The sequence below is a fragment of the Lagenorhynchus albirostris genome, chromosome 4 (genome assembly GCF_949774975.1).
Source record: "Lagenorhynchus albirostris chromosome 4, mLagAlb1.1, whole genome shotgun sequence".
NCBI lineage: Eukaryota > Metazoa > Chordata > Mammalia > Artiodactyla > Delphinidae > Lagenorhynchus > Lagenorhynchus albirostris.
Window position 1 is genome coordinate 18,637,561 of NC_083098.1, and position 26,505 is coordinate 18,664,065.

General features: G+C 37.6%; 1 protein-coding gene across 3 annotated transcripts in view; it reads right to left on the bottom strand.

Moving 5' to 3' along the window:
* The window catches only part of EMCN (endomucin), a 93,932-nt gene that overhangs the window by 46,240 nt on the left and 21,187 nt on the right, over positions 1-26,505 (bottom strand). For all 3 annotated transcript variants that reach the window (XR_009540231.1, XM_060147631.1, XM_060147632.1), the window contains exons 2-3: positions 11,388-11,510; positions 9,727-9,798 (exon numbers count right to left, since the gene is read on the bottom strand). Coding sequence is in view for 2 of the 3 variants with exons in the window: in XM_060147631.1 (XP_060003614.1) it covers positions 9,727-9,798; positions 11,388-11,510 (195 nt within the window). In the remaining variant the exon portion in view is untranslated. The remainder of the gene's footprint in view (positions 1-9,726; positions 9,799-11,387; positions 11,511-26,505) is intronic.

Here is a 26,505-nt window from a genome sequence, read left to right on the forward strand (position 1 = left end):
GAAAGATGTATTGAATGAAAAGTGAAAAGAATGAAAAATGTGGAGACTAATGCTGCCACAGGCATAAACTTTCAAACTTTACTGGTGTACTAAATATTTCAAATCCTAATCTCAGAAGAAAAGAAAATGAGTAACCTACATTTATTAAAATATGAGAATCATAGTCCTTTACTAACATCTTCTTGGGAAAATGTTCCCAATTGCACTTCAGGTTCACAGGTAGTAGATTCTGGACTTCTGCCAAGAAGTGATTGACACCCCAGAGCAAAAGGAAACCAATCTCAAACCTGTTCTTTAAACTTATACGGTTTGCTCTCTTTCAGTTTTTCTGTCTGTCCATTTTCCCCCAGAAAACACTATATATCAGCAGTGGTCTACAGGTGTGACTCACACTGTTAAGTCTAGGTAATAATATATGTATTAGATTTGACAAACATTATTTTGCTTGAGCAATACTAATTTAAATCACAACATCAAGATAATAGTGGCTTTACCTTTAGGACTTGTGTTTTTGAAATTTATGTTCTTTTAAGTCTTAGAATTTGATACAGGTGGAATGTATGAAAGACAAAATATGAGGAATTTTTAAACCATATTGAACTTGAAATAAAGAATCAAACACAAGAGATGCTTGAGAAAGTCTCATCGATACCAGAGTGTAAATGCAGAGAAGAGACTTTGACTCCAACCAGAGCCCTAAGTTAGAACCATTGGCTAGAACTAAGCAGAATGAGGAATATGGGCTGTTTTATAATTTGTCTTGGTATTATCAATGTGAGATTCATGTTGTATGTTTTGGGGGGTTAAATTTTTGGGAGTAAGCAACAAATGTGAACTTTAATTATATTAGGAATTTAAGGTGTGTTTACAACGGACTGGCTTGGAAGGGAGGATTTATGGAGTTAAATTGCGAAGCAAAGGGGATTAAGCAGCTTTATTCCTTTGAAATTACATAATTTGACTTACGGTATTGTTTTGTCCAATATGCGTAACAAAAGCTTCTTGTGTGGTCACTTTGTCTTCAGAAATAGAATATGGGATAAGTGACTTTTTGACGAAATCAACATTTACTAAAACATGCTATAGAATACTAGTACTTTGGTATGTTACTTTATGTTAAAAAACACTTTTATAGTCAAATTATTTGGAGCTGCATAGTTTCTGAAAAAACATCAAATGAATGTCTTTGTGTTAGGATTACTGAGAATTTTTACAGATGTTATTGTGCCTTGTAAAACCCTCTGAGGGTAGTATTTTCTAAAACAATTGCCCAAGTAGCTCCGTTTTCAGGCATCATTTTATGGGCTAGTGCTTCATAGAAATTATGTACCCATAACAATGAGGGTAGTCTGGGGTAAAATTATTTAATATCCTGATTTACTTAAGTGACTTCTGAGGTAATATTAAAGAGCCCGTAGAAAGACTGTGAAGGGCCTAAATGTTTATACCAATGATCCTAGGAAGATGTGTCAAAGCAGTGGCAAAGAACGGAAAAGAAGCTGCTTGAGGTTTTGCTCAGATTCTTCTGAACGCCTCCATTGGAGTGAAAAGCAATACCTCAGAATGTAAATAAGTTAAAATGCTAAACCCAAGGGAAAAAGATGTGAAGGAATGTCGGCCAAATACCTGAACAATTCAAAGAGAACGTAAGACGTCATTCTCTCCAGTACTCACTCCTGAGGAGGAGGAGCTCAGATCATGCAACCAGACTATCCCGGTGTCCCCAGAGATTCTGGAGAAGCACAAAATGGTGCTGGTGGAGGAATGTACGTAAAGTAGGACTATAGCTTTCAGTGGGAGACAAGAAGAGGGGAAAGTTTTATTTCTATATAGATTTAAATTTCCTTTTTCTTTTCCATATTATTTAGAGGGTAGATTGAGGTAGGCATTAAGGGTCCCTTGGAATCGGGTGTTTAGCAATATCCTACCTCTTGCAAAACCATCCAGTACCGTGTAGTATGACCCCAGGAAAGTAGGCCCCAGCAGACTGCTGAGAGCTCCCTGCTGTTTAGGCCTGGCCTAATAAGCTGTTTAGGTGTCTCCAGATTTATCAATTCTCTAACCCAATTTCCCAAGGTAAGCTCATATAGGGACTTGGGACTGATCCTAGGTCATGAATAAACTTACATCTGTACTTAGAGTGGCTTTTTGCATTATATACCCCCCAAATCAAGTGGGTTGAGGTATTAGGTGCCCTCGGAGCAATGCAGTAATGTTTTAATCCCTTCGTTCTTTCTTGGAGACTTCATTAACCAACAGATGTTGACTTTCTATTTCCTTAAGATCTATTTTAACAGTGTTTCTTGGAGCCAGAGCAAATATTGGTAGGAGCTGCTTCTTTATTTTCTCATATCAATTGATCCTATTTACCCATAAATTCTTACATAGGAAAAATCAGCAACAGTGCTTATGGGGACATTAAAAGCTTCTCAAACATTTGAGCTGCCCCTTTGGAAAAACTGTAATTAACCATTACAGATGAGGTTATTCCCAGCTTAGATGGAGGGTGCAAAAGAATTGCTTTGTTTGTTTTCCAGTTGTAGAACACATTCATTACTTATTTTACGATGAATAGAATTTAACTAAACAGAATAATGACTTATTTCAGTAAATTTTAACTGTACTACTAAAGCCCTAAGGGTCCAGTAGGGAAGCCTCACAGGCTTGGTGGTAAGAGAGAGAAATGGCTGGCAGTCCACCCTGCACATACCACCACACTGCTTCAAACTGGGCGGTTCAACTTCTGTTTGTCTGATATATTCACATTTTGGACTTTGGCAAAAGATTTTATGAGAAACGTTTCTGCTAATTACAAACAATTTTAGACAACAACTAATTGCATTAATTATGAGGGTCCTAAAATCAGACATTGTCTGACCACACTGAAAGTAAGATGAACAACACAGTAGGCAGAAATAACAAGATCTTGTGTTATTGTGAAATTCATGTGCTAATAATGTTTCTATACTATGCTCAAGAATATCACCTTTCACTTGGACTTATTTACTCTTTTTAAAACACAATGCTAACAAGTTGGTTGTGTGTGTTTATGTATGTGTGTATGTGTTTTCCACTTAAAGGAGCAACCTAAAAGAAATAACCATTCATAGCAGGCTGGCAATCACCCAAAATATAGCCTAAAAGCAGGGAAAGAACCAGAACGTGCACCAAAAAGGGAAAAGAAAGGCAAAAAGTTACAGAATTCTGTGACTATTTTGTGTAGGAAAGAAAAGTGCTATATAAGCACTGTTAAAACCTGAGGGGCTCACTATTAAATAGTGAAGTCTAAATAGTTGAGATTAAAATAGTAATACTCATTAAGTAATAGTTGATTATGAATTAGTTCAATAGAGAGAAAAATTTAAAATTAAAGAGCCAACTTTCAAATTCCAAATTGTTATTATGAATTTTGTGCTTTTTTTGTTAAGTCATTTAAGCTCTCTGAAACTCAGTTTTTTGGTTTTTAAACAATTTTAAAATAATCTTTAAAAAATGATAATATATCCTGAGGTGTGGGCAAGATGATGGGGTAGGAAGACGCTGAGCTAACTCTGCCCACAGGTACAGCAAAATTACAACTATTTACAGGAAAACTGTCTATGAAAGTCACCTGAAGACTAGCAGAAAAGGTTTTCCACAACTAAAAATACAAAGAAGGAACCACAACAGGACAGGTAGGAGGGGTAGAGATGTAGTATCGTGAAGACCCACACCCACAGATAGGTGACACACAAACGGGAGGATTATCACAATTCCAGAGGCTCTCCCCAAGGAGCGAGGGGTCTGAATTCTACATTGGGACCCGCTACCTGCATGTCCTACACTCCCAGGAAAATGAGTACCCAGAACACCTGGCTTTGAAGGCCTGCAGGGCTTGTGTAATGGGAGAGCCAGAGGGCTATAGGAAACAGAGACCCCACTCTTAAAGGGCTCACGCAAAGTTTCACATGCTCCGAGTTCCAGTCCAGAGGCAGTAATTTGAAAGGCGCCTGCGTCAGGTTCATTTGCTGATCTTGGAGAGCCTCACAGAGAGAGAGGAAGCCACGCGGATTCCCCTTGGGAACATAGATGCTGGCAGCAAACATTCTGGGGAGCTTGTTCTACCGTGAGGATGCTGGCGATGACAAGCACAATTTTGGAAACCTCCCTCCAGCCTTGAAGCGCCAGGGACTTACCCACCCACCAGCAGGCAGGCACCAGCCCCTAGAGATCTGGGGCTCTGCAACCAGCTGCTCCGGGTCCCAACCCCACCTGCCAACAGGCTGTCACCAGCCCTAGGACTCCCCAGGTTGCACAGCAGCCACACCGGGACCTGGTCCTATCTACCAGCAGGAAGGCACCAGCTCCGCAACCTGCTGGGTCACACAGCCAGCCATGCCAGGTCCTGGCCCTACCTACCCGTGGGCTGGCAGTCACCATATGAGTCACAGCTTGGCAGCCAACTGGCCTGGGCCCAGCCCTGCCTACCAGCGTGCCCACAGTAGTTGGTTCCACCACAACAGAAGGGCCCACACAGTCACCACAGGGGGCACCCCTAGAGCATACAGCTCTGGTGACCAGAAAGATGTGGGCTGCTGAGCCCCATAGGATGTCTCCTACATAAGGCCACTTCTCAAAGATTGGAAAACATAACCAACCTACCTAAGACATAGAAATAAATGTATAGAGATAGGCAAGATGAAGAGACAAAAGAATATGTTCCAAATGCAGGAACAAGACAAAACCCAAGAAGAAGAACTAAGTGAAGTGGAGATAAGTAATCTACATGATAAAGAGGTCAAGGTAATGATCATGAAAATGCTCAGTGAACTTGGGAGAAGAATGAATGATCACGTTGAGAAGTTAATAAAGAGTTAGAAAATACAAAAAGAATCAAATGGAGCTGAAGAATACAATAACTGAAATAAAAAATACCGTAGAAGGAATCAACAGGAGATTAGATGATACAGAGGAACGATCAGTGAACTGGAGACTGAGGAGTGAAAAATCACCCAAGCTGAACAAAAAAGAAAAAAAGAATTTTAAAAGATGGGGACAGTTTAAGAGACCTCTGGGATAAGATCAAGCATACTAACATTCACATTATAAGGGGTCCTAGAAGGAGAAGAAAGAAAGAAGCAGAGAACATATTTGAAGAAATAATAGCTGAAAACTCCCCTAAGCTGGGAAAGGAAACATGCATCTATTTCTGGAAAGTACAGAGAGTTCCAGACAAGATGAACCTAAAGTGGTTTACAGCAAGAAACATAATTAAAATGACAAATATTAAAGATAAGAAGAGAATCTTAAAAGCACCAAGAGAAAAGCAACTAGTTACATACAAGAGAACTCCCATAAGACTATGAGCTGCATTTTCAGCAGAATCTTTGTAAGCCGGAAGGGAGTGGCATGATATATTCAAGGTAATGAAAGGAAAAAACCTACAACCAAGAATAATCTAACTGGAAAACATATCATTCAGATTTGAAGAAGAGATAAAGAGTTTTACAGGCAAGCAAAGGCTAAAAGAGTTCAGCACCACTAAACCAGCTCTACAAGAAATGTTAAAGGGATTTCCCTAAGTGAAGTAGAAAAGACCACAACTAGAAATATGAAAGTAGAAATCTCATTGGTAAAAGCAAACATACAGTAAATGTAGTAGATCAACCACATAAACTAGTAGGAAAGTTAAAAGACAAGGCAGTAAAATCATCTAGATCAACAATAAGTATTTAAGGGATACCTAAAACAAAAAGATGTAAAAGTTGATGTCAAAAACATTAAACATATAGAGAGAGAGAGAAAGAGAGAGAGAATTATATATAAATATCATGATAATCACAAACCAAAAGTCTATAATAGAGACACACAAAAAAGAGAAAGAAATCCAAACATAACACTAAAGATTGTCATCAAATCATAAGGGAACAGAGCAAAAGAAGAAAGGAACAGAAAAGAAGTACAAAACAACCAGAAAACAATTAACAAAATGAAAATAAATACATACCTATCAATAATTACCTTAAATGTAAGTGAATTAACTGTTCCAGTCAAAAGACATAGAGTGGCTGAACGGATTAAAAAAACAAAACAAAACGAAAAACAAGACCCATATATACACTGCCTACAGGAGACTCACTTCAGATCTAAAGACACACATAGACTGAATGTGAGAGGATGGAAAAAGGTATTCCATGCAAATGAAAACGAAAAGAAAGCTGGGGTAGCAGTACTCATAACAGACAATTTAGACTTTTTTTTAAATTTATTTTTAAAAAAACACTTTATTGGGGTATGATTGCTCAAAGTGCATTAGACACTTCATACCTTAGACACATTTTTATGATGGTATATTTTAGAGCTACTTACTTCTTTTTAAATCCATGTATTATAATTTATTTAACCAAACCCCTGTAGGTGGGCTGTTGAGCTTAATTGAATTAACAAACAAATCAAGCTGAGCAATGTGCAATATTGCCCATTCAGGCTGGAGTTGCAAAATCGAAATATTTTCCTCCCTTTCATCTAAGTCTACACAGCTCTGGCCCCCACATTTTAGCAACTGAAAAAGTAATTAATTCTGACTGTTGGTCAGAAAAATGCACCGTCCAGAGCATTCTAGGAAGTCAGGCAGAGGGCAGCTTGCCAGGACACAGCCCTTCCAGTGGGAGTAGCATTCTGAACTCTTGAACGTAAACTTCTGGCAGTATTTACTCCACTTTGAGTTACTCAAAATAGACTTTAAAATAAGACTGCAACAAGAGATGAAGAAAGACATTATCTAATGATCAAGGGATCAACCCACAAGATCAAATAATTGTAAATATACATGCATCCAACATAGCAGCACCTACATATATAAGGCAAATATTAACAAAAATAAAGGGAGAATTGACAATAACACAATAATAATAGAAGACTTTAACACCCCAGTTGCATCAACTACCAAAACTGAGTCAAGAAGAAACAGAAAATCTGAAAAGGCCTATACCAAGTAAAGAGATTGAATTAGTAATCAAAAGCTTTCCACAGAGAAAATCCCAGATTTACACTGGTACCTTCTACCAAACATTTAAAGAATATTTACCATCAATTGTTTACAAATTTTTCCAAAAATTACTAGAGACGAAAACACTTCACAGTGCATCCTATGGGGCTATTATTAACCCGATACCACAATCAGACAAAGACAACAGAAGAAAACTACAAACTTATATCTCTTATGAATACAGACATGAAAATTCTTAACAAAATAATTGATAACAAATCTAGCAACATATAAAAGGCATGATATACCATCACCAGGTGGGATTTACCACAGGAATGCAAGATGGGTCCCACATATGAAAATCAATGTCATATACCATATTAATAAAATAAGGGATTAAAAACCACAGAATAATCTTAATACGCTAAGAACGGCATTTAACAAAATCTAACACTTTTGCATGATGAAAACACTCAGCAAACTAGTAATATAAGAAGACTTCCTCAACCTGATTAAGGGCATCTCTGAAAAACCTACAATAATATCATACTTAATGGTGACATACTGAAAGCATTCCCCTAAGATTGGGAACAAGAAAAGGAGCCCTCTCTCACCACTTCTATTCAATATTGAACTGGAAGTTCTAGTCAGGGCAAATAGGCAAGAAAATAAAAGACATCCATATTGGAAAGGAGGAAGTAAAACTATCTCCACTTGCAGATGAATCTTATATATAGAAAATACTAAGGAATACACACACCACACACACACACAACTTGAACCAATAAATGAGTTCAACAAGGTGGAAGGATATAATATCAGTATATGAAAATAAATTGTATTTCTATACAGTAGCAATGAACAATCCAAAAACAAAATTGAGGAAAATGATTCCATTTACAGTAGCAATAAAATGAATAAAATATTAGGAATAATTTGAACAAAAGAAGTGAATGTCTTCTGCACTGAAAACTATAAACATTATCAAAGGATATTAAAGAAGACCTAAATAAAGGCATCCTGTATTCATGATCTGGAAGACTTACAGCTGTGAAGATGGCAGTACTTCCCCAATTGATCTATAGATTCAATGCAATCCCTATCACAATCCCAGCTGACTTTTTGCAGAAAGTTAGGACAAGTTTATCCTAAAATTCACATGGAAATTCAAGTGACCCAGAATAGTCAAAACAATCTAGAAAAAGAAGAAAAAGTTGGAGGATTCACATTTCCCAATTTCAAAACTTAATGCAAAGCTATGATAACCAAGACTGTATGATTCTGGCATAAGAATAGATATATAGATAAATGGATTAGAATTGAAAGTCCAGGAGTAAAAACATACCTTTATGGCCAGCTGACTTTTATCAAGGGTTCTACCACAATTCAAATGGGAAAAGAATAGTCTTTTCAACAAATGGTGTTAGGACAACTGGATGACTACATGCAAAAGAATGAAGCTGGACATCTAACTCACACTATATCAAAGACTTTAAAAGCTGAAAGTATCAACTTCTTAGAAGAAAACGTTGGTCTAAATCTTTGTGATCTTGAGTTGAGCAAGTATTTCTCTGATTTGATCCACAGCATAAACTACTAAAGGAAACCAGAATATGTCACCCCAAAATATGCATCTTTGATATAAAATTATTTTAAACTGAATGCAATTAAGAAGTAGCAAATGCATAAAAATGCCTCCCTTATCTGCCTAAAGGCAGGATATAAATTTTCCTTTTACTGGAGACAGACTCATCAGTGCAGAGAAGGTACCCTTATACCTTTCTGGTGGGAATGTAATATAGTGAAGCTGCTTTGGAAATCAGTTCCTCAAAAAGTTAAACATAGAGTTACCATGTGACTCCACAATTCCACTTCAAGGTATTCACTGTTGACCTGAAGCCAACGGACTGACAGATATTTCTCCAGCCAAGATGCACTTACTTGGGATCAGAAGAGAATTGCAATTCAGGGTCTGCAACCATGGCAAGTCATGTGTAAGTTCCCACATGGCAAGGGAAGAAGAAATTTTTATAGAGGGGAAAAGGAAGTGGGGAGGGCGATAGTAAACAAAGAGTCCCTGACTTTTCATTGATTGAGTCCTTGCCAGGAAAGAAGAGAGTCTCTGCTTCCTGTCGGGCTCTGCTATTGTCTCAGGGTGTGAGAGCTCCCTCTTCTGGCCCATCAACTCTATTTAAAATACTGAGGTTTCTGTTCATTAATTTTTGAGAATACTCAAGAGAAATGAAAACACATGGCCACACAAAAACATGTACATAATTGTTCTTAGCATCATTATTTACAATAGGCAAAAAAGTAGAAACAACCCAAATGTTCATCAACTAATAAACAGATAAAGTGTGGTCTGTCTACACAATGAAATATCATTCAGTAATAGAAAAAAATAAACTACAGATACATGTTATAGCATGGATGAATCTAAGAACATTATGCTAAGTGAAAGAAGCCAGACACAAAAGATCATATATCATATGATTCCATTTATATGAAATTTCTAGAATAGGTAAATTTATAGAAACAGAAAGTAGTGGTTGCCAGGGGTTAGAGGAAGGGTGGGGGAGTGATTGGTAATAGATGTAGGGTTTCTTTTGGGGGTGATGAAAATGTCCCAGATGTGTGCAGAAGCTTGTGAATATGCTAAAGCCCACTTAATTGAATACTTTAAAAGGGTGACTATTATGGTATGGTATGTGACGATATACATAAAAGAAAAATGGTGGCAAAGCAGATACATTACTCACCATTAACTGCTGTGGTTACTGAAGACAGTGTTGACAGCAGAGTTGTTTCTAAGGGTTCCTTGCTGGTAGCTCCTAGATAGATGACATTATTATTAATTACAATTTCATCTCACCTGTCATGGAGTAAAGAAAAGTAAGTCAAATCTGAAGGTGAATTAAAATCCTTCTATAGGTACTGGGTAAACCTTTGTCTATCTTTATTTTTCCATTTTCCAGCTTCTTTTGTCCAAGGTGAGGAATGTAAGTACTGAATGCGTGGGTGGCCCGATAAATACACACACACACACACACACACACACACACACACACACACACACACTTTTGTATGAGAGGTCCCCAAAGCAAATTTCTGCTGCAGATTGTTACTTAGGTCTCTTTAAAAGTGAAGTATTTAAAATCATTTTATTTTTCCCAGTGGGAAAAATTACCTGGTCAATAGGACCTAGGAGTAATGTGCCTTTTTTTCCCAAAATAAGATTTCATTTTGTTGATTTAGTTGTGGCTTTGAAACTTCCAATAAACATAAATAATAAAGGAACTTGCAAACTCCTGTAATTAATTAATTTTTTTCATTTATGATACAATTCATTGATTTCCCACTCTGTACAAAGCCCTCTCCTAGGCTTCTGAGGGCAGTACCTAACCCTTAGTCGCCTCTTTTTTCCCATGCCCCTCCCCCCACTCCCCGCAGTTGCCGCATGCTCCGACTGGCCCTTAGTCATCTTTTTAATCTTCGTCGTATGAAGAATAATTCCTGGCATAGAGTGAGCATGTAGTAAATGTTGTTTCAGATAAGATGGCACTCATACAGGACAGGGGGACCAACAAAAGGATAAAGATCTGCTTTAAGTAGGGAACACAACTTACTGATTTGCTACTCATGGTAGCATTCCCTTTTCTCTTAAAACATGTTAGAATGTCCTTTTGTGATTAGGGCAAGGGTTCCATTTTTACTATGTGACATTCATAAAATCTTGGTTCTTATATATACACATGCTGTGTTTCGGGGAGGAGATATTTGGCTCTGCACAGTTTACCTAGTACTTTATTTTTTTATATCTTTATTGGAGTATAATTGATTTACAATGTTGTGTTTAGTTTCTGCTGTACAACAAAGTCAATCAGCTATATGTATACATACATCCCCATATCTTCTCCCTCGTGAGCCTCCCTCCCACCCTCGCTATCCCACCCCTCTAAATTGTCACAAAGCATCCAGCTGATCTCCCTGTGCTATGCAAACAAAGCAACTGACAAAGGATTAATCTCCAAAATATACAAGCAGCTCTGTTATTAATACAGTTTCACCTTGTGAGCTGTGCTGCTTAAGTGGGGAACTGGAATATTTAGAAAGATATTTTTATGACTGAGAAATGACAATTTTTTCTTCTCTAAAAATAAACTTTGTATATGTAACCATCACAATAGGATCATTCCCAAACAGGAAGTGACCCAAAGCGATATCATCAAAGAAGCCCACTGTGAGTGATCTCACGGTTCTGTATTCAACCCAAAATAACACATGAGTTTCAAAATAGTGAAATAACCTAGACCTTCATAACACAGATATGAGATTCCCAAATTATTTTCCTATGATTAATTTATATGGGTGCTACTAATTTGTTAAAGTTAAAGTAAGTGTCATGAAGAGTTAATCCTACCTTTAGCAGATATTTCAACTGTTGATTTCTCTGCAACATTTGGTGATGACGTTGTGTTTGATGTTGGTACAGATGTTTTTGTTGCAGAAGTTGATGATAATACAGGAGTGGCTGTATCTTTGACTTTGGAAAAAAGTAAATTGTGTTAAAGCAGTTGCATTAAAATTTACATTTATTTTGCCAATCAACAGCCTAGTATATTTAAGCAAAGTAAACTGTATGTATACTACTGCATCGGGTATGGTTTTGGAATTAATTTTCTAATTGTAATGAATTCAGCCTTGATTTCTGTATTCATTCACTAACTCCATCTGCTTCTCACCAATGGCGTGAATTTTTAAGATGGTTGGCAGAATCAGTCTGTGGTTCTGAAACAAAATAATATCTGACAAAACTAGTGAGGAATAAATGTATGAGTTTGAAGCTTAACAATATTTTTAATCCAACTAAACTAACATTGTCCGATGAAATAATTAAATAGGCACTCTCTGGGCAGTGGGTATTTTACTGAATGTTTCAGAGCATGTTAAAGTTACTAAATACTAAAATCTCAGTATTAGTGCATCTTTTTTGGGTACATAGCATTTCTCTCTCTCTCTCTCCATATACTACATATATATTCTAAAGAGAAAATAAATTTTAAAGAAATTCAACAATTGCAACAAGTCTACATTCTTGGGAATAGAGCCACCATAAATCTGCCTTTTCAAATGACTTATTTCTCTCAAAGGCACAGAAGTGAAGACAATACATTGTTATGTATATTTTATATATATACATATATATATGTGTGTGTGTGTATATATATATATATATATATATATATATATATTTTTTTTTTTTTCAGTACGCGGGCCTGTCACTGTTGTGGCGTCTCCCGTTGCGGAGCACAGGCTCCAGACGCGCAGGCTCAGCGGCCATGGCTCACGGGCCCAGCCGCTCCGCGGCATGTGGGATCTTCCCGGACCGGGGTACGAACCCGTGTCCCCTGCATTGGCAGGCGGGTTCTCAACCACTGTGCCACCAGGGAAGCCCTATGTTTATTTTTAATAATTATTTTTTGGCAATAGAAAGCCAGTATCTTACAATAATTCTTAAAACTTCCATTGCAATATTATTTTTTAAAGTGAAGTATGTAGGATTTAATTCTCAGTGATCTATGGAAAGATTTGTTTCATATAATATTATTGTAACTTATTGGCATTTATATACTTTTTTAATCTTGCATTTGTTGGACTTGTCTCTGTATACTTACTGTTATGTTGCAGATCAAAAAACAGCAAACAAATGTTTACAAAGGATGTGCAAAAAATATTCCTGTTCATGGAAAGCACTATTTTTATGTTGTTACTTTGTATACAGAACAGTTGACCCTTTAACAACTTGGGGGTTAGGGGCATCTACCTTCCATGCGATAGAAAATCCAAGTATAACTTATATGTGGCCCTTCCTATCCGAGGTTTCTCTGCATCCAAAGATTCAAACAACTTCAGATTTTAGCACTGTAGTATTTACTATTGAAAAAAATCTGTGTATAAGTGGACCCACACAGTACAAACTCATGCTATTTAAGGGTCAGTTGTATACAGAGTCAGTACAACAGGTAGTTGAGAGGATGGACTTTGAATAACAAAGACTCATGTTCAAATCCCAGTCAAACTGAGTATGTCATTACAGTAATTGTATGTCATTTGTATGACTTCTCAAATTTAAATTTCATCCAAAATTTTCCTCTTTGAATCTGAGAAAGAAACCCAAAAATCTTTCAAGTCATTGAAAAGCAATATTTGAGATGTCATGAGATAGAGTGTACTTCCTGTTTTATTTTATAGACTTGAGGGCCTTGGGAGTGTTTATGCTTAGCGCTGACTTTGTTTACAGACAGCTCACAGAAATTGCTTGATGTATGCAGCACATATCGATGTGTTCCGCACATACAGGAATGACAGAACAGCTTTTTCAAGGGCTTTACCGAAATCAAATCAAAAGCTTTTTTCACCTCTGGAGAAACACTTCACACCCTTGGTCTTACTCCCATCCTCTCCTTCCCCTCAATACTCAGCAGAGAAAAGGAGCACAGCGTGTATGAGGTTACCTTTTCTCTATTAGTCATTTGGTTCTCACTATTTTTCTTTCTGTCCTAGAGTCCATGAGGTAACATTAATTTCTAAGTTTAAACTGAGATTGAAGAAGTTATTTGAAAAGGCATATACCCCATGGACTGGAAATTCCACCAGTAAATAACTTGAATGATCTCTCTCTGTTGACTTGCTAAATAGCAACACCTTAATTTCTGAGTATAATCAACAACTCCAGAGATATTTTTCATATTTCTTTCCTCCCTCCCTTACTTTTTTCTTTCCTTTTTTGCTTCCACACATACTTATTGGGGAACTAATATGAAAAGCATGATTAGATACTGCAGAAGACTCTATGTTGCTCCACATAGTATCACCCTTGAGTAGCTTTTAATCTGGTAGGGAACATAATGCCTATACACAATAAATAATAAAGAATATTCTGTATGAGTTGTGTAGACCAGTGTTTTTCAAACTTCAGGTTATGATACAATTAAAGAGTAATTTAAGTCTATTTAATACATTGCAGCCAGAGCTTTTTTTTTCCAAATGAAAGAGGAAAGAGGCAATATTAGATTAATACTGCAAATAGTGAGGGTAAGTATTGTTTCATGAAGCTTTTGTTTAGCATTGTGTGTGTGTGTGTGTGTGTGTGTGTGTTTGAGAATGAAATGTGTGTTAATGCAAAATGTATCTCTTACTGTGATTCCAGCTAAAAATGTGAAAACTGTGGGACAAGAAAAAGTTAGGGCAAGAATTTATAAGATAAAAAATGATCACCCTGGGCTTCCCTGGTGGCGCAGTGGTTGAGAGTCCGCCTGCCGATGCAGGGGACACGGGTTCGTGCCCCGGTCCGGAAAGATCCCACATGTCGCGGAGTGGCTGGGCCCGTGAGCCATGGCCGCTGAGCCTGCGCGTCTGGAGCCTGTGCTCCACAACGGGAGAGGCCACAACAGTGAGAGGCCCACGTACTGCAAAATTTAAAAAAAAAAAATGACCACCCTGCTGGCATGAGCAAGGAATACTTCATGAGAGAGTTGACATAGGAGCTGGAGCTTGAAGAGTGAGTAATATGGTGACACAGGAAGAGGAAAGAGCATGAGTAAAGATCTGAAGTGGGAGAGTGAGACATATCTGAGGGCACTGCAAAGAGCTCTGTTTGGCTGGATTGCTGTGTACTACGACAGGACATGGTGGATGTGTCTGGTAAAATTCTGGAGACCAGATTGTAAAGGACTTTGAACACCAAGCCAGAGACTTAGGACTTTATCTACGAGTCTGTGGGGAGCCATAGGAAGTGACCAAATGGAAATTCAACCGTAGGAAACACAATGGGGAAATAAGTGGGGCAGAGAATGAGAAGATACCAGTGGAACAGAATTGAAAGCCGCCATTTTTATGTTTACCAATGTGGTCGGCCCTCTTGAAGTCATCATGTGAGATCAGTGAGTTCTCATCCATACAATGACTTGAGGCAAACTACAACAAGACACATTTCTAGCTACTTATGTGGTCAGGTTGAAATGTGCTCTAAGGCTTCTCCTTCTTACCGCCCTTCTACACATTTGGCCACGGATTTCCCTGAGTAAAACCTTAATCCATTAGCACTCATCAATGTCTCCATTACTAGTTCTTCAGATTGTTCAACAGAGAGTATTCCCTCTTTTGGCAAGGACTGACAAACAACCCCTAAGAATACTGAGCGTCACTCTGCGCCAGGTAGTATGTGAATACTTTCCATGGATTATATCATTTAATTCTAAGACCCTACAATGTTTATACTCTTAGATCACCATTTTACAGAAGAGGATCAAAAATGGTAAGCAACTTGTCCATATTATAGGAAGTAATACAGTTGGAATTTGAATCCAGACACCTTTGACTCCGGAGAAGATACCCTGAAGCGTCACACATCTGGCCATGGGAAGGTGGCTCCATGCCAAGCCACATACCCCCGCCCCACCTGCTTTCTGCCTTTGACGGAGTGTGATATTAAAAATGTGGAAGTGACTAGATGCACCGATGTTTTACCTCTACGTGCCTAGGATGAGGAAACAGACAAAACACCTCACTGTTTTTTTTCCTTTTTTAATAACAAGCATTCATACTGTCGTGTACCTATACATAAACACACATATAAAATTTTTCCATAGTAGACTGAAAGCTTTAAAATATTTCCAATCTTTTAAAACTATTTATAATTGAAAAATAAAAATAGAGATTTACTGAGTTTAAAAAAATTCTGCAAATAGAAACTTTCTCTCCTCATACGGTGGAAAAGAATTATTCCCCGTAACTACCACTGTTGAAGGTTTTATTGACCAGGATTCAAGTAACCATCAATTATGCTTTTACTGTATTATCTGTAAATCTCTTCTAGGTCTGATTTGATCTCATAATAAACCATTGAGGAAAATGGTTAATTCTGAAGTGTTTTCATAGGACACTGTGAGGTAGCATTTCCCCTCTCTTTATCTCCAAAGTGATTAAAGAATAATTTAACAAGGAGACCTGTGCTTCACAGCTTTGCTTGTGCCAAACCAGATAGTGCTGCTTTGGGGAGAAACAGATGGCATTTCATCCTGACTCTACCCTATATCCATACACTCCAACTGAGAGAGCACAAGGGATGCCTTAGCACCAGTTTCCTACGCTATGAAAGGATGAAGCATTATTGGGATTTTAATAAAATAACTATTTTAATTATTAAAATCATAAGAACTTTGAGAATTCAGTTTATGGCTAGAAACCAAGATTCATACTTTCTCCTGTTTTCAAATGATCAAGTCATCGACTCCAATCTTCTCAGACATGCTTTGTAATTACATTTAGAGGTAACTCACGAATAGTCTCTAAGAGTTAGAATTTCATCCATCCTCATAAGGAGCAATTGCTTCTCTAGCTTTCTTTTTCCCTACCAATTCTGTTTCTAAAGTCCACTGAAAATCCACTACTAAAGAAGATTGATCTTGCTTCTTCTAGATCAGCACAAACACTGAATGACAGTAACTTAGAATTCTAGAACTTGAGATCTGGAAAGAACTTTTCAAAAAGATCTTAATGTAATAGAAGTCCTACATTTTATAGCTTAGAAAATGTATGAGTTTAAGGTAGTTTCAAAAGATCATAGCACCAATTAGTAAAAAGTTGATTTTTTTTTCTAATTCTACCATTTGGGTACGTGGAATGCAATTGTGGCAGAGACAGTGCTGAAGTTTCCCTTCGAAAATATTTACTTTGCTAGTTTTAACCATAAACACAATTTCAGAAGAAGGTTTTAAGTTCTTTAAGGAAACAGAAGAACGGTTTCTTTAGAAATATATAATTACAGTAAATTCAAAATGCTAACTACTAAATGGTCTTATAAACCTTCAAAGTACCATTATTAGGTAATAATCTCATCACTTAGATCAACTGCTCTATGGAATTGATGGTAAAGTAGCTAATTTTATATTTCAATAGCTTACAACATACTATTTCTACTATTTCATATTGTCTTCATGCAGTGCCACCTCCCATATATGCCACCCCTTAGGCTTTTAGGAACTTTATACAGATTTTATCTTGAAATAAAGTAATTGTCAATTTTCAGTTGTCATTTGTGGTTGCTTCTCCCCTATGCATCATGGCTTATAGTGAATAGAGATCCACTTCTTAACGTTTGTATGTGATGGCAGTGCACAAATTGGGGTATCATAAATAGTGAGAAGGTCCTTTTTCGTAGTACTTTGTCAGTAGTTGCTAGCATTATAATTTTTGTTCAATATATACGCTATATCTTCTTTGTCAGAAAAGAAGTAACAAAGAATTAGCAAAGTTTAAGTGGAAAATTTCAATTTTCCCTCACCCATTAAAAATATATTAAAATGTTAATTACATAGTATAATATACAAAATTTATATATAAGTAAAATATATTTCTATAGTAATATAATAAAAATAAATAAAGGAAATATGATACCCTTTCTATATTCCCATCAAAAGAGAGCCTTTGTGAAAGACAGGGCACCAACTCCTTTTGATTATCAGTGTCATAGCAACACGTTTTTCCATTAATGGTGGTCCTTGCTCTTTTATACAGCACAGGTCACTTTGGTTCATTGCCAACCAAATTAAATGAAGTTAATTTTTTTCCTCAATTCAAAGAAAACAACAATTATTACACGATGATGTATTCCTGATGACTTCTACTTGCATTGATCTAAAAATTTCATGATACCTTATATGAAATTTATAAGTAAACTACTAGCCAATGAGTAACCTACCTCAATAAACGTTTACTAAGCATCTATTTCAATAAGACCTAAGCAAAAATTAAAAATATGTTTTTCCTAGAGGATCTTAGACTTTATTTTGATACTCAAGCTCTACATGCATGAAACACCTATAAGGTTATGCTAAGGTGCCATAGGAAAATGGTGCTGTATAATTAATGCTATGCATAGCTCATCCTATACGAGTGAAATCAAAGTAAGGTGATGTCTCTCTATGTGTCTAGGATAATGAGAATCATTTTCTCCATGGAACAGGTTTCAAAAGGAATCAGATAAATGAGCACAAGAAGGAAAGAAAAATCATGCTTCATGGTAGAAAAAGAAGAAAGGATATTCAAAGAGAAGGGCAAAGACAATAGTGCCAAATAAAACAGAGGCTATATAACATAAGGCCTGAAATGGGGCCTTGGGGATATTAGACACTTAAAAATAGAATCTTTGGGCTTCCCTGGTGGCACAGTGGTTGAGAATCCGCCTGCCGATGCAGGGGACATGGGTTCGTGCCCTGGACCAGAAAGATCCCACGTGCCGCAGAGCAGCTGGGCCCGTGAGCCATGCCTGCTGGGCCTGAGCGTCCGGAGCCTGTGCTCCTTAACGGAAGAGGCCACAGCAGTGAGAGGCCCGTGTACCACAAAAAAAAAAAAAAAAAAAAAAAAATAGAATCTTTGGGGAGAGGAAAACAGAAAAATTTAATTTTCAATGAAAACATCAGAGGTAGTGGCAACTCAAAAAAAAAAGGATTTGAAGTTTACTTTTTCGATTAAGGCTAACAAAATACTGTAGTGAGCACAAAAGGTTTTAGAATGCTTACCTTTCCTAGGTGGAATGAATTTGGGGGATAAGTTAGAATAAAGACGAAGATGTAGAGAATGGACTTGAGGACACGGGGAGGGGGAAGGGTAAGCTGGGACGAAGTGAGAGAGTGGCATGGACATATATACACTACCAAATGTAAAATAGATAGCTAGTGGGAAGCAGCCGCATAGCACAGGGAGATCAGCTCGGTGCTTTGTGACCACCTAGAGGGGTGTGATAGGGAGGGTAGGAGGGAGATGCAAGAGGGAAGGGATATGGGGATACATGTATACGTATAGCTGATTCACTTTGTTATACAGCAGAAACTAATGCAACATTGTAAAGCAATTATACTCCAATAAAGATGTTAAAAAAATAAAAATAAAAAGAAGAAGATCTCATCTCTCACAGAGAGGAAAATATGCAGGTAAGTGGGAGAGAGCTATGCCTTAAAGACGAATCTCCTCAGGTTGCCAGCCATCTGTGAGGTGGGGAAGGTGTGCCAGGCCTGGCAGGCTCAAGCATGGACAGGTGTCTCAGCCACCTGGCCCCTCTGGGGAGAATGGGAAGGCAGCAGTACATTGGCGAGTTTCTTAAACAGAAAACAACAATATCTGCAAAATGGACCTGAGAATCCAAGGTGTTCTGGCTGACACACAGGTGGAGCCTCCCAAGGCAAGTTTCCTCCACTCACCCACGTGTCAGGTTTGAAATTATGGGGCAATGCAGGTATTTTTCCTTCACAAAATAATTGTGATTCTTTAAAACTCAGGTTGCATAATAACAAGATATTTGAGATTGTGGACTCTATTATAAGGGGACTTTTTGTATACTGTATCAGGTTTGGAAAGTTTCAGCTCTTTGAGGTATAAAAAAGAAAAGGTTATATTTAATATTTATAGGAGTGAGAGTATTAGGGGAAAGGAGTGACCTGGCCATACTCCTGGGCTCTTAGATCAACCATCCCCAGACCCCTCCTACCATGCTCTGCTCTGACCCCAGAGAGGAGCTGTGATTCTGTGGCTCAAAAAGCATCTTCCCAGGAAACAAGATGCTTAGTCTTTGCAGGTTCTTGTCGGCACCAGCAAAGCTTACAAGCAAGTCTCTTGGGCTTGTCTCAGGAAGGGCATCAATCAAGGGCCCTCTCAGTCCTGGGAGGAACAGCACTGCTCTGTCCCTTGTCTGGGCTCCACACAGGGGCAGTGATAACGGAGGAGGAGGTGGTCCTCTTCTCTCTCTAATGGCGCCCCCAGCTTTCCTCTGAGCTTAGAATGTCGCCACTTGAAATCCTGGGTCTTCACTACAGGCTCTCCTGGCATTTCTTCAGGAACAGGGAAGGTCTCACTAGACACTTTCCACCAGCAGTGACATTAGAAGAGTGATTGACACACATGAAATGACACCACGGGAGGTGGAAGGACACACAGCCTTGGCAATTGTGACATCAACTAATTATGTAACTGTGTGAGCCACTTCACCACTTTGGGCCTCAGTTTCCTCTCTATGAAAAGTGTCTGTTGAACAAAATCTCTTCAACTGTAAAATTATATTACCTGTAAGATTAAATTACAATGTAAATATCCATTATGGCAAATAATTGAGCATAAGTTGCATTTCTACATACCAAGAAGGAGGCTTGTACTTTAGCAGTTATATACAAAGGCTTTATAGAGTTATAAACTCATCACCTGGGAGAAATCTAAGCCCCAAAAGGCATTCTGTATTACAAGGGAGAAAATGATTATGTTTATTTGCAATCTGATAATGTTACCTGGACAAAATGTATTTCCCTTTAGGGTGTTAGTCTACCCAGAAATAGAGAAAATGTGAAAGACAAAGTTTGGAATAGGTATTTGGAATACTTTGTGTTGAAACTTTTTTTTTTTTTTTTTGCGGTACGCGGGCCTCTCACTGTTGTGGCCTCTTCCGCTGCGGGGCACAGGCTCCGGACGCGCAGGCTCAGTGGCCATGGCTCACGGGCCCAGCCGCTCCGTGGCATGTGGGATCCTCCTGGACCGGGGCACGAACCCGTGTCCCTTGCATCGGCAGGCGGACTCTCAACCACTGCACCACCAGGGAAGCCCAAAACTTTTCCTTTACATAGCAGAACAAATGATGAAATATTTTATTATAGGTAAACTAGCATCTACGTGAATGAATAGAGCTCATATACAATAAGCTAGACAGCTCCTTCTCAGCAATGTGTATGTGTAGGTCTGTGTGTGTGTGTGTGTGTTCGTGTCTACACTTAATGAGTGACAGCTGAGTTTGTACAAAAGTCTACAGTATTGCATTTGAAGCTAGAAAATGATATTTGGCTGACTTTGAGATGTCATATTTATCACCTCATCTACTCTATTTTTGTCTTCTCTAAGTGTAAAGAAAAACTCTAACTGATTTTAAATGCTTTTTAATTTGTATCTGTTGAAAGATGGTAATTTCAGTTATTAAGGGGTAAAATAAAAGGACAAAATGTTATTTCTATCTTCTGAAAAGTCAAAGACAATCTTTTCTTGCCCTAAAAAGAATTATTTGAAGTGACAAAAAACTTTATAAATGACAGACATTCCAAGAATGCAAACATGTGTAACAATAATTGCTTTCACTGACATCATTTGATTTTAACAATTTCATAGAACAGTAGAACAGACAATACTGTTATCTTCATTTCATAGATGAAGAAACTGAGATCTGATTGTGACTTGCCAAGAGTCACAGTTACAATTATCTTCTGCAGCAGTGGAAGATGTTAGAGCCTTGTTTACACTCAGATGTTCTAATCCCATCTTTCTTGTGATTTTCCTCTACATTGGCTAGTCTTAGAACTGCAATGTCACGTTTGTGGTTGCAGTATTTCTGTGCTACTATTCGGTATTATTTAGAGTACTTTAGAGCACAATTGTTTTTCTCATATTGTTGCTAATAATTATGAAAACAAATGAAACTAATTAAGGTAAATTACTGAAAGTAAAAAGCATTTGTCATCAGTAGTACCTCCGTTTTTTTTGTTTTTGTTGACCAGTCACATCATCCATCAGGGATTATTAAATAAAACAGAGCAAAATCTCTTCACTCAAAGTTATATCTTATCTTGTTCATCAATAGAATATTAGTGCGAAACAACTTTATTAAAAAATTTTAAAGTAAGAAAGTCAACTTTTATTGTAATATCATATGACTCAGAAAATTTATGAAGGGCTTTCTAAGACATGATTTTTTTTCAGTGTCCTTTATTTGTTAGTTCTGGATTTAGGGAAATGATAAAAAAATTTTTTTTTTCCTTTCTTGTTTTGGGGTAAAGCAACAGTGATATAGTGAATATATTATTGTTCAGTCTCACTTTTACAGCAAAATCACCAATTAATTTACATTGATCACATCAAAGAACTATTTTGCCTTCTTTATTTCATTTGCATCAAATTATTTTTAGCATATATATTCAGGGTCTCTTGTGAATGCAAGAAAAGACACTAAATAAATGAAAAAAATATCTTAGCACAGAATAAAACAAGAGGCAGTGTAGTGTAGGAAGTAGGTGACTGCAGGTCTCCACAATTTACCAGCTATGTGACCTTATGCAAATTACTTAATCTCTTTAGCCTCTGTTTTTAAAATTATAGAAACATAGGGTTTCTGTGCAGAGCAAAACATTAATATATATAAAAGCTTGAGAGATGCAGCTAACATCTAGGTTACACTTGAATTTATCCTGATTAAAAAGTCGATGACGGGCTTCCCTGGTGGCGCAGTTGTTGAGAGTCCGCCTGCCAATACAGGGGACATGGGTTTGGGCCCCAGTCCGGGAAGATCCCACATGCCGCAGAGCGGCTGGGCCCGTGAGCCATGGCCGCTGAGCCTGCGTGTCCAGAGCCTGTGCTCCGCAACGGGAGAGGCCCCAACAGTGAGAGTCCCGCGTACCAAAAAAAAAAAAAAAAAAAAAAAAAGTCGATGACATGAGATACATTTTAGAGCTCTACCAATAGGTCAGACAAATTGATGTTTCTTGCTTATACTGTCCCTAAATACTTGATTAACTATTTACAGAGCCATGTCCAACACAGTCAGTAAGTTCAAGCTAGTAAAGTCTTTCTAAATAAAACGTAAGCTCCTCCCTAAATCATAACCTGATTCTTCCAATTACATCCTAAATTTGACAACAACTTTGCCAGATTTTATAAATTATTTTTAGTATTATCTTTTTCTGATATCCTTATACCATTTCTTTTAAGAAACTGTGATTATAATAATGGAACAGAAAGATTCCAGGATAGAATAAAGAAAACATGAAAGTCAGTTTCATGTAGTAGAAGAAAGAGGTTTTCCATGTTGCTGTTCCATAGGTCCATGGTTGCTACCATGTGGTGGGCATGGTACAACTGGGATCTACAGAGTTTCAACCAGGGATCGCTGAATCTATATTCCAAGTAACTATTGTCTGCATATTGAAAAAAAATGATTCACACATATATGCTACCATTTTAAAATTTATATAGTTTCTATTGTGATTAATGAAATACAAATGTTTAAAAATTGCTAAATATTTAGCAGCATTCTGTCTTCTCAATTAGTGGGTGCAATTATTATCTTACTGGGAAGGGGTTCACAATTTCCATGTAAATGAGGTACTTATCTTCAAAACATTGGGGGACCACTCCTTTGTGGATCTTAGTATGTCAATAACAGTACAATTTTGTTTATTTGACTGATGACTTTATATAGCATCACGAACTGAGTCGGAATTTGATATCTTGTCTTATCCATTCCCTGCAAATAGTTAGGGTCAGTCTTTAAACACCCATGACTCATACTTTTTAACTAGAAACAAACAAGCAGCGACTTACAGAGAAGGGGATTTATAGCTCTTTGTTTCCAATATGTGCCGGCTCTAAGTGCTAGCATAAAAGCATACTTTTTCTTTCTGTGAATCGGTTTCTCCACACTGGAGATGGAAAAACTGCTCAGTTTTGCTCAGATGGAACCACATGCCCAGTAGAAGCCTTTCATGTATTTATACAAGAACAGAGAAGAAGTCATGGTGTCTACTTTCTGATTTTGGAGACTAGCTTTTATATGGTATATTTTCCAAATTAATATTTTGAACATACCTTTAGGATGCCATCGAAGAGTCACTTGTGATGGGTTAATTAAATCTAACACATTTAAAAATAACTCTGCGTGTTGTGGGACAGATGCAGCCTTTGGAAAAAGAAAGAGCTTACACTGAACATTGCAACAGATTTTTGTTATTTAATAGTAGGCAACAGACATGTTTACAGAATATGTTTTCAAAGCCTGGTTGGAAAGTATCTTTCTGATACATTCAGCTCTGCTGACAATGGAAGAAATCAGGAAATCCATATTTAAAGAGAAGGATGACTGTATACTTTTATTTCTCAATCAACTCAAATTTGCCTCATCATTTAAAAGTAGTGCCCTCTCGCATAATATCATTCAAATTTAACTAGAAGAAAGAACCATTCCAAAATCCCTTCCCAAATGCCAAGATGATGACTAGGATGGAAAATTTGTTCTTATCTAAGAGCAAACAGTCAGGTGTACACTTGTCCGAGTGATTTTGGAAATTCAAAAGGATGTCCAAAACTATAAGAAATGTAAGAGAAAGAGCTAGAGAGAACTGAATTGTTCTGCCCAAGAAAATGGAAATGATCTGTTATTTTTTACCCTTGAGGGTAAGAGAGGAGAAGATATGGGGGAGGAGGAGAGAGAATAGACCAAGAAAGAAGGTAAAGCATCCAAAAGACTTTCAAGAACGGAGATATCTAAAACACATTCTTAACTTTGCACCACTCTGTTGTAAAACCTCCCTTCCTTCGGTAAAGTCACCTATTCCACATGCAGTCCGCAAATACCCAGCAAGACTTTAGTTAAGTGGATCTTTCTGGGCATGCAGGAAAGAAAGGAGAACTATATTTTGGTTGTTGCCAGTGCAAAGTTAAAGAAAATGTCACAAGAAACCAAGTGGAGTACAAAATTTGAAGGATGCAAGAAGGTGGAAAGAAAGGTGAACATGAGAACTCAATCCTCCCTCCACCACGAAAGATTTGAAGAAATGGGCTACATTGGGCTTTTTCCCAGAGCAGCAAGTAAGTCTATAATCTGAACATGTTTTTACATTAAAGTTGGAGGTACCCAGGAGCTATCTGAATTATATAAAATTATTTTTATTTTATTAAATGCTGTTTACCAGACTCAGAATCAAATTGGCTGAGTCACAGTTATGTGCTTGCTGCAGAAGATAATTGTAAATTTGCTCTATAGCAAATTATTCCAGAGTTGGCTATAAATTGTTTGCTTCACAAATATGGCAGGATGGATAATCAGAACAAACAGACTACGGATCTATAGGACAAGCACTTCAATGCAGCAGCGATAATTACTTAAATCTGAGATACCACCATTATTAAGTAATAAAGTGTTTTCTAAGTGTGAAGGTTACCATTAGATCGCAGTTGACATTTATTTGTAAACTGATTTTTCTGGTTTTGAAGATGAATTCATGCCAGAACAATTAAATTTACTTTCCTAACAGCAATATTAATGAGAGAAAACCAATAGATGAAATCTCGCATTATTATTGATACATACTTAGTTTCTTTTATCCAGTATGCCTAAGAAGCATGGTGCTCTGTGTAACTAAACATTTTTTAACGTCTTTATTGGAGTATAATTGCTTTACAATGGTGTGTTAGTTTCTGCTTTATAACAAAGTGAATCAGCTATACATATATATATATCCTCATAACCCCTCCCTCTTGCGTATCCTCCCACCCTCCCTATCCCACCCCTCTAGGTGGTCACAAAGCACTGAGCTGACCTCCCTGTGCTATGCGGCTGCTTCCCACTAGCTATCTATTTTACATTTGGTAGTGTATATATGTCAATGCTACTCTCTCATTTCATCCCAGCTTACCCTTTCCCCTTCCCATGGCCTCAAGTCCATTCTCTATGTCTGGGTCTTTATTCCTTTCCCGCCCCTAGGTTCATGAGGACCTTTTTTTTTTTAGATTCCATATATATGTGTTAGCATAGGGTATTTGTTTTTCTCTTTCTGACTTACTTCACTCTGTAGGACAGACTCTAGGTCCATCCACCTCACTACAAATAACTCAATTTCATTTCCGTTTATGACTGAGTAATATTCCATTGTATACATGTGCCACATCTTTATCCATTCATCTGTCGATGGACAGTTAGGCTGCTTCCATGTCCTGGCTATTGTAAATAGTGCTTCAATGATCATTGTGGTACATGACTCTTTTTGAATTATGGTTTTCTCAGGGTATATGCCCAATAGTGGGATTGCTGGGTTGTGTGATAGTTCTATTTTTAGTTTTTGTTGTTGTTGTTGTTGTTTTTTGCGGTACGTGGGCCTCTCACTGTTGTGGCCTCTCCCGTTGCGGGACACAGGGTCCGGATGCGCAGGCTCAGTGGCCATGGCTCACGGGTCCAGCCGCTCCGCGGCATGTGGGATCTTCTCAGACCGGGGCACGAACCCGTGTCCCCTGCATCGGCAGGCGGACTCTCAACCACTGTGCCACCAGGGAAGCCCCTATTTTTAGTTTTTTAAGGAACCTCCATACTGTTCTCCATAGTGGCTGTATCAATTTACATTCCTACCAACAGTGCAAGAGGGTTCCCTTTTCTCCACACGCCCTCTCCAGCATTTATTGTTTGTAGATTTTTTACGATGGCCATTCTGACTGGTGTGAGGTGATAACTCATTGTAGTTTTGGTTTGCCTTTCTCTACTGATTAGTGATAACTAAACATTTTTATTATTTTAGAATCATTATGTAAAATATACCAGAATAATCAATTTTCAAGCAATTCTAATAGCATTAACATTTATCTGTGTATCTCCCATTACTAGTGCTTGACAATAGGTGTTTATTAACTGTTTATTATATGCTAAATATAAGTTTTACCGGAATAGCCAGAATCTTCAAACTATT